This window comes from Arachis hypogaea, chromosome 6 (assembly GCF_003086295.3).
Source record: "Arachis hypogaea cultivar Tifrunner chromosome 6, arahy.Tifrunner.gnm2.J5K5, whole genome shotgun sequence".
Lineage (NCBI taxonomy): Eukaryota > Viridiplantae > Streptophyta > Magnoliopsida > Fabales > Fabaceae > Arachis > Arachis hypogaea.
In genome coordinates, this window is record NC_092041.1 from 107,478,103 (window position 1) to 107,488,090 (window position 9,988).

Here is a 9,988-nt window from a genome sequence, read left to right on the forward strand (position 1 = left end):
TGACAGAAGTTATTAGAAGAACAACAAAAGAAAACTTTGGTGAATCTAAAGGAATAGGACCAAGAGACAAGGAGTCCTGGTGGTGGAATGCGAGTGTACAAGAAAAGATAAAGATAAAAAGAGAGTGCTTTAAAGAGTGGTCTTTATGCCGCAACGCAGATAACTGGAAAAAATATAAGGTGGTTAAGAAAGAGATAAAAGTGGCTGTAAGTGAAGCAAGAACAAGAGCATATGAGGGTCTCTACCAGTCTTTGGGTACGAAAGAAGGAGAAAAAGGTATATATAGAATCGCAATGAGCCGTGAAAGAAGAATGAGAGATTTGGATCAGGTTAAGTGCATAAAGGATAAGGATGGAGAGGTGTTGGCTCAAGAGGAGAAGATTAATGAAAGGTGGAAGAGCTGCTTCTACGAGTTATTTAATGAAGGACAGAAGACTCTTCCGAGTCTTGGTTGGTTATGCACAAGGGAAGAAGATCAAAACTTTGACTACTATCGAAGGATTCGAGACTTCGAGGTAAAAGAGGCTCTAATGCAGATGAAAAATGGCAGGGCAGTACGACCTGATAATATCCCGATTGAGATTTGGAAGGGTCTTGGAGAAAAAGGCATCAACTGGTTAACCAAGCTTTTTAATGAGGTTTTAAGGTCAAAGAGGATGCCTGATGAGTGAAGAAAGAGCACATTGGTATCTATCTACAAGAATAAGGGGGATATACAAAGTTGCGAAAACTATAGAGGAATCAAGCTTATGAGTCATACCATGAAGTTATGGGAAAGGGTGATAGAACGGAGGTTGAGAAAAGTGACACAAGTAACAGAGAACCAATTTGGATTTATGCCAGGCAGATCTACCACTGAAGCGATATATCTATTAAGAAGGATGATGGAGATGTATCGTAATAATAAAAGGGATCTACATATGGTGTTTATTGATTTGGAAAATGCGTATGATAGGGTACAAAGGGAGGTCTTATGGAAGGTTTTAGAAAAGAGGAGAGTAATGATCGCATATATTCGTGCAATTAAAGACATGTACGATGGGGCCACAACTAGTGTGAAGACTCAAGGTGGTGTGATAGAGAAATTTTCTATTGGTATAGGATTACACCAGGGATCATCCTTAAATCCATACCTTTTCACATTAGTCTTGGAAGTACTCACAGAGCACATCCAAGAGCCTGTGCCATGGTGCATGCTTTTTGCCGATGATATCGTCCTTATGAGAGAGTCAAGGGAAGACCTAAATAAGAAGTTGGAGTTATGGAGAGAAGCTCTAGAAGTGTATGGTCTGCGTATAAACCGTAGCAAGACGGAATATATGGAATGTAAGTTCAGTCTGAGAAGGAAAAACTCTAATATAGAGGTGAAGATTAGAGAAAACATCATACAAAAAGTTAAATATTTTAAGTATCTTGGATGCATCATACAAGATAATGGAGAGATTGAACAAGATGTAAATCATAGGATCCAAGCAGGTTGGTCAAAATGGCGGAGTGCATCTGGTTTTATATGTGACAAAAAAGTGCCTTTAAAACTTAAAGGTAAATTCTATCGCACTGCTATAAGATCAGCTATGCTTTATGGTACGGAGTGTTGGGCGGCTAAAAGAGAGCACGAACATAAGTTGAGTGTGGCAGAGATGAAGATGTTGAGATAGATGAGTGGTCATACGCGATTGGATAAAATAATAAACGAAGATATAAGGGAGAGAGTTGGAGTAGCACCCATTGTGGAAATGATGGTTGAATCGTGTCTCAGGTGGTTTGGACATGTGAGAAAAAGACTGATAGAACATCCAGTTAGGAGGGTGGATGAGATGGAAGATGGATAAGGGAAGAAACGCAGAGAAATACCTAAGAAGACCATCCATGAGGTAGTCAAACGAGATCTACATGTAAACGGTCTCTCTGTAGACATGATATATGACAAAATACAATAACATCGTTTGATTCATATAGTCGACTCCACTTAGTGGGATAAGCCTTTGTTGTTGTTGTTTGGTTTGAACTTGGGTTATGCCTTCAATTGTAGTAGCAAAACTTGATCCAATAATGGTTTTGGGCCTCTTTGAAACACTATCACATCCAAAACCACATGACTGAAAAATAAAACTACACCAAAAACATGCTAAGACTTGAATTGAGAGGCTTGTACGTATCATATGGAGACTACAAACAGAAAATTGACACATTCTTACAAGCCTAAAAGCAAGAAAAGTTTACACGTGCCAAGTGAAGGAAGTTAATGAAGTTATTGCTTGTTGCCAATTACGTGTATCCTTTTGATGGAAACTAACCAGATATTTTTCTTCGTGTAGACTTCACCCACAAGCCACAAGCCAACAGCTGTCATTTTCAATATAAATTTATTATTTGCAAATATCTTTATATCGTCAATTTTAGAGAAATAAAATACTACTATAAGTTGCTCTTTGTAAACAATGATAGTCTCATAAAAAGAGGAGAATACAACCCCTAAAAAGAAAAAAACTAGTAATAATTGTGGGAGAGCAGATAGATTATTCAATACTATGCGAATAAGGCGTATGGCTATTGGATTTTGTATTTTGAATTTTTTTTTTGACTTAAAAGAAAATAAACGATAACTAAAAAAAATAAATAAAAAATTATTTAAAAAAGATAATCTCTCTCAATACTATTTTCAAATTTTTTTTTAAAGTAACAGAAGTTTCACTTGAAAAAAAAAATTTTTATTGCGGTCTTTGTCATGATATCTATTACTGTATTTGTTTTTCTCAAGATCAACCGAAGATTAGTACGTCATTTCTAAAATATGATATCTCAAATTTTTAAAGAATTAATAAATTCAGAGTAATCCTGTAAATTATTTTTTGAGATTTTGATTTATAAAAAGTAATAATATTAATATTTTGTGTAATTTTTAAAATTAAATTATTTTTTTAAAAGTTAATTTAAGTATTTATAAAAAAATTTTAAAAATGACTATTTTTATAATAAAAACTTTTTTAATTACATTTTTTTAAAATAAATATTTTAAAATAAAAAAATTAAATATAAAATAATTTATTTATAAACTTTTTTAATATAAATATTTTTTGTTTAAGTTAAATTTTTTTAAAAGAAAAAATTAATTCAGCGTTTTATTCAAAGTGAATCTTTGTATTCTTGAAAAAGTAAGATTAACAGTCTGACTCACAAACGGTGTACTTAGGGAGAACAATAATCACAATATCTCTCGAATTCTTAAATCTTAAGTATCGTTCGGGTAATTCACTTATATCTTAAGTGTGTTGTTTTTTTGTTAGAATGAAAAAGAGGAGGAGAAAAAAGCCATTATATTTTTGTTCACTTGGTTTAAAAATCACTTATACACTTATTGCCACATCCTGATGGCGTTTAATTTTTGTATGCTCTTTCTAGTATAGTAGTATATCCCACCCTACATAAATGAATAACTCAAAGAAGCAATTTGAAGCTCAAAAAAAAAAAATCTAATATATTATAATATACGTGTATCCAATTTATAATTCAGAAAATAAAATATTATTTATGAACTAAAATTAATTATTAAAATGATTTATTATATATTTGATATAAATATATTTTTAATTTTAATATATATTTTATCTTAGTAATTGATTTTAGTATATATCTAAAATCTTAATATTTTAGTAATTTTAGTTAATATTTAATCAGTATAAATATTAAATTATTTTTAATAAATAAATTTTATTAATTTATAAATATAAATTCTGATAAATATAAATTATATTAATTCATATATTTAATAAATATAAATATAAATTATGTATTTTACATGTATGATTCTTTATATATATAAATATATATTATTATTGACAAAATACTAATTTAAAATAATATTTGTTAACCATGTAATATTATTTATTATTTTTATAAGATTACGACAAATATATAATATTAAAATTTTGTATCAATGATTAATAATTATTTAATATTCAGTACACACAAACTTGTTAGTCTAAATATTCTAACGTTATATTCAATAAATTATACTTTAAATAACATAATTTTTTTATATTTATTTAAAAAATTACAAATTTGATTCTTTCTATTTTTGGTAATAAAAAAACATTCTAACATTATATGTCAATATAATAAATTATTTATTTTTTAAATAAACCTGGCGAAATATTAGATATATTTATTGAATATACTTATCATTTTTAAGTTTTTTTTTATTTTTCTTGTTTTAATTAACAATTATATTGTATCAGTACTTGATATTTTTAATTTAAAAGCAATTATATCTTACAGAGCCATACATTTAAAATAAAATTAAATATTACTAGATTAGCTAAGCAAGGTGCAAGGAATGAAGAAAGAAAAGCAATAAAGAAAAAAAAGACAGCAAGTCCATAATTAGCTCTCACGGCTGGCCAGTGAAAGCACGAAAAATATCAGCATGCAGTTGAGCTTAGGATGGAAAAAAGAATTCGCACCTCCGGAATTATCTCTGAGGAGAAGTTAATGGGATCCATCTTCGTCAGAGATAGGGATTGAGATATCTATCTCACGAAAAAATATATATATATTTACATACTTTTATATATATAAATTATATAAGTAATTTTAATTTATATATTAAAAATTTTGTATGTATATTATTATATTAAATTGATATTTAAATTATATTTGATTTTATTATAATTGTGTTAATTTTATTTTCTAAACTAGTGTTTCCGCCCTACGAGGAGGCATTGGCATCCTTACTTGCCTAGCTGAGTGTACGTGTGTTCGTGCACCGTGCTTACTGTAGCAGTAGAGAGTAGTTAGGAAAGAGGCAAAGGCATCAATGATGATCGATGGCCCCAAAATCTGAGACGCAACCCACATTCACACAACACCTGTCCCCTTCCAACCTCGCTCAAAGCAAAATTTACTGATAGCTACCTCTCCTACGCCACGTAATCTAACCTATGACTCCGACCCCTCTCTTTCTTTCCTTCTTTATCTCTCTCCTTTCACCAACTGGCCCCACCCACCACCACATCTTTTACCCAACCGTATCACTTCCCAAAACATCAGCGTTCCACGTACCCACCTTCTAATCTCAACCGTCCACGTTCTCTTCACAAAAATCCAACTCACTGGTCCCTAAGAACCCACCTGTTATCCCTGTAACACTGTACCTCCCTAACACATAACCCCCTTTACTTTCTAACCAACGGTTCAGATTCAATGCTCTCTCAGATCTCACAATCATCCTTTAAATTCTTCTTCATTTCCCCACTAGCGCCGTTTTCCAATACTGCATCTCTTTATTTTTTTTCCTTCTTCCTTCTTCTCTTGTCTTTGTCTTTGGTCTTTTTGTCTTCTCATTATTGCATGCAAACAACGGAACGACGATGAAGGATCCAAAACGACTCTCGCCGCGGCGGATCACTTTTCGGCGAGTTGTCGGCGATTCAGACGGTACCATCACGAGCTTCAAGAATGCTCGCCGGAGGAGGCTCAGAATCCGGCGAATGAAGTACACCTGCGAGGCCAAGATCCACGTCGAGAATGGAGGTTCCCCGGCGGCGGATGCTGATGTGGTGGTTGTTGATTCTGACAGCAAGCGGAGTGAGATTCACGAATCCATGGAAATATCGCTGTCGCTGTCGTCAACGTCATCTGAGGAGGAGGATCGGCCGTCGGTGGGGGAAAACTCCGGTGGCGTATTGTCGTACGGTTCGGTGTCGGTTATCGGAAACAGGAAGGACATGGAGGATGCGGTGAGCGTGGAGATAGGCTTTGTTGGAAAGGAGAATTCGAAGTGCGACTTCTTCGCGGTGTTTGATGGCCACGGCGGAGCTCAGGTGGCGCAGGTGTGCCGGGAGCGGCTGCACCGGCTGGTGGCGGAGGAGGTAGAGAGGAGAAATGAGAAGGTCGAGTGGGATTGGGAGGGTGTGATGGAAGGCTGTTTCCGTAAAATGGACGGAGAGGTTGCGGGAAATGCGGCGGTGAGAACGGTGGGTTCTACGGCGGTTGTAGCCGTCGTGGCGACGGAGGAAGTCGTCGTCGCAAATTGCGGTGATTGTAGGGCCGTGTTGGGAAGAGATGGCGAGGCCGTCGATTTGTCTAGTGATCATAAGGTATATTTGTTTTGTTTTGTACTATCTTTCTTGAAACTCTTACTTAATAATTTAAACTTGCAAATTATTCTTTTATTTTTTTATTTTTCCCGAAAAAAGAATGCCAATTTTTTGGGAATGGAACTTCCTGTTCGTTGTATTTTTTTTGTTTTTTATATATCTGATCTGGTTATTGTACATTGGCTTGAAAATAACTGCTTGCTGAATGCTAGCACTCAAACGTTAGAGCTGGCGCAAGCATCAATTTTGCTTGACAACTTTGATGTTATCTAAAAGTTTCCACATAGATGGTAATTTGATCATAAAAATGTTTAGTTAGCTGAAATTGTTGCGAGCTGGCGAGAGAATGCCTAGTAATATGTTAAGTACACGTGTCGCCGCGGAATTAATTACCTCGATTATGATTGAGATTTGAGATCTGTATATGATAATGGGGGGATGCATGAAATTAATATTCTGTAAACACGATTGACATATTTTTGACGCATATGTATAGTAAAGGAATTTTATTGTGACATATATAATGGCATGCTGGTTCCCTTCTATGTGCACAGCCCGACAGGCCTGATGAGTTGATGCGAATCGAAGAGGCTGGTGGAAGGGTCATAAACTGGAATGGCCAGCGCGTTCTAGGTGTTCTTGCCACTTCGCGATCTATAGGTTAGTGTCAACTTTGGAGCCTTCATATATGTCCCAATACTTTATTTTCTATTCCCTTCTCTCAAAATAATTATTTTTTACTGAACATTGACGAGCATTTGTTTTTTTTAATCATTTTGTTAAATACGTGGAATTATCTACAGGCTTTTTAATTAATAATTTTAAAAAATAATAGTTGCACGTAAGTTTACCCCTTATTTTTTACTTTTAAATTCATTAAAAAAATAATGTACTTACATTTTTTCTTTGTCTAAATATATTAATACTTATTTTGAGAAGAAGGGATCATTTATCCTTTTAGACTTTTCCTTTCTCTTCAAGCGATGATTTTTATGTTAAATTTTTGGATTTAGATAACTGGAATACGTATAAAATTGTAAATAAGAAACTGACATGATTAGTTTGAAGCCACAGCGTTGCGATTTCATAGGAAGTTGTCTAATAGAAAGCCGTTATATAAAGTCGCATTTTCATAGGATACTTATTTAGCATATTCTTTTCAGTGATGTCGCAACAGTGCGACTTTAATAATTCATATTATAAGATCTTTTGTTTTTTATCTCTCCATAGAGTATACCTCGTTATAATTATTAGCTTTCAATATTTTGAGCAGTTCTGGTTATTAGATGATTTGATGGAATTATAGTGTAAATTTTTTTCATATAAATTAAGAACCCTTGAAGTTATTAAAGTGGAAAATCTCAATAAAAAATCATAATCTTATGTATTGAAACTACAAAATTGATTTTATCATATGAAATTTTAACCAATGCAAGGATGGTGGATAGCAAATTCTTTTCAGCGTTACTGCATTGGTAGATGTTTGCCCCCGTTTAGCAATAAAACATTAAAACGCTTTTTCTTTTATGAGCCCCTGAAACAGCATAATAATCACGGCAATCTCTTTAGCTTTTTAAAGTAGCAGAGCAACTTTTTGAAAATAGGTATGTTCAACCATAAATTGACCATGTGCAATTTTTTGCATTTTTAGTCCATATCCGATCAAGTTCACAAGCAATTGCATAGATCAAGTTTGCCTGCAATCAATCAATATATACACATATATATACAAAGGCATTATGGTGGTATAAATGAATAAAGATACACAAAGCTGGGTTTTTATATGAAAGTTGGTAGCGTGTGGTTATCTAAAATGTTAAAAGTCTTAAAGCTTAAGATACGACACTAACATAATGATTTAAATATTTTGAACCATATCCACATGTGAATCATAATCAAGATAGTAAGCAATTTTACCCGTTAAGACAAGAATAAAAGATTGAGTATCTAATAGAGAATTCTTGGGAGGAAATGTGTAACCTCACTGTTCCCTCCATTTAAAAAATGAATATTTAGTTTGATAGACAATCCAAATGAGTTGAATTTAAGGGTTATACAATTTTTTTTAATTAGCACATTAATAAAAAAAAAAAAAAGTCCCCAACAATCTTCACATGATTATTATTATTCTGTAGAAAATAAACTTACTTCTCTCGACTGTGGCCTGAGGGTTTGGTCTAGCACGTGGAAATCAATTCTATAAGGATAGAATATCATGGAATGTAGTAATTCGTAGTCAAATTTGATTAAAAAAGTAATTGAATGATTTATTTACTTTCTTAATATGCCAAAAGTTAATTTGCATGCTACTTGTGGATCGGATCCACAAGGAGCGGAATTATCTAAGGATAAATTTTTCGGAAATCTGTTGTCGTTTTCTAAGGTGCATTATATTATTTAGGAATTTCGGAATCTATGTTTCTTTTCTTTTCTTTTAATTATTTTGTAATGGTATGTTCTATTCTTTTTGTTCTTTACTATTGTTGATCTGTGTTATGTTTTGATCTATCTGTACATCAATTTTTTTCAGGGGACCAATACCTTAGGCCATATGTAATATCAAAACCAGAAGTCACTGTGACAAAGCGAACCAACAAAGATGAATTCCTTATACTAGCAAGTGATGGCTTGTGGGATGTGATCTCCAGCGAAGCAGCGTGCCAGGTTGTAAGGAGAAGCCTCAACGGCCAGATTAAGAGAGTTTCCAATGGAGTTGGGAAGCAAAGCCGCGCCACCGAGGCTGCGGCACTCTTGGTTGAGATAGCAATGGCAAAGGGAAGCAGAGATAACACCAGTGTCATCGTCGTCGAGCTAAGCAGAACATCTTCGTCCAGCTGATCCCTCAATTTTATTTTACTTTTTTCGTTCTGACTTAGTAAGGTGATAAAGTGAAGAAGGTTCTCTCCTTTCATCATTTTGCTGACTTCCTCTGTGAGGATCCAAATCCTCCTCCTTTAATGAAATCGGAGCAGCAAAGACATGTGATGTGTTGTTTAATGAATCAAGCCATATCCATGAAGTTGGTCGCTGTTAATGCCATGAGAGGTTGTGTAATAATTGATGTGACATGTGAGGTGTGTAGAATCAGAAAATTGAGCTACAATCGTGTAATGTCTTCTTAGCTCAATTCTTCGATAGTGATGGTGGCCTAGCTAGGAGTTAACAATCTTGTGTAAAAATTAACAAATAGTTTGTTATCTCTTGTGGCAAGCTTGCACGTTTCTTAACATTATTTCTGCTGGTATATAGTTCTATGCAATTCTTTCCTTATTTAATTTCTGTCTCTTCGAGAAGGCGATTTCAGAAGGTGGCTAATATTATGTTGTTAATCTAATAAGATCAATATTTGAGAAGAAAGTTTTAAATCAAGGTGATAATATTTGATGTGTTTTTTAAGCATGATTTAAAAATTAGATCTCTTCTTCAGAATTCAATAATTTTCCGTAAAATATTTTTTCATTTTTTTGAATGATCAAATCTGTTCTTGAAAAATTAAAAAATATCTAGAAATGGAATTTTATTTCCTTTTCATACATTTGGATCCAATGTGTAAACCATTTATCAAATCGTTTGTTATCGTCCCTTTTACTTATTTTGGTTAATTTTTTTAAGTCGCTTTATTTTTTAATCTTTTAATATACTTTTGCCAATACTTGAAATATTTAGTGGTTTATCCGTCTCAAATTACCTGCAATATCGAAACAAAGAGAAAAGAAAATGGTGAGCATCCGTGTATCCCTGGCAACTGGCTACTCAAATCTATTTCTGGACTTGCACTAATGATCTAGTCAATTGTAGTATGTAATGGATGTAATAGGTAACATTATAAAGGAATAATATAATTCTATAAATAATAAAACACAGCCACCTCGCTTAGTTTTCATTTTTGC

At 33.4% G+C, this 9,988-nt stretch overlaps 1 protein-coding gene across 1 annotated transcript; it reads left to right on the forward strand.

Annotated features, from left to right (window-relative positions):
* The first annotated feature begins 4,331 nt into the window (after window positions 1–4,331).
* On the forward strand, window positions 4,332–9,373 carry LOC112697427 (probable protein phosphatase 2C 8). The gene is made up of 3 exons (XM_025750603.3): window positions 4,332–6,098; window positions 6,653–6,758; window positions 8,629–9,373. The coding sequence occupies exons 1-3, from the start codon at window positions 5,370–5,372 to the stop codon at window positions 8,934–8,936; spliced, it is 1,143 nt and encodes a 380-aa protein (XP_025606388.1). The 5' UTR covers window positions 4,332–5,369; the 3' UTR covers window positions 8,937–9,373.
* The last annotated feature ends 615 nt before the right edge of the window (window positions 9,374–9,988 follow it).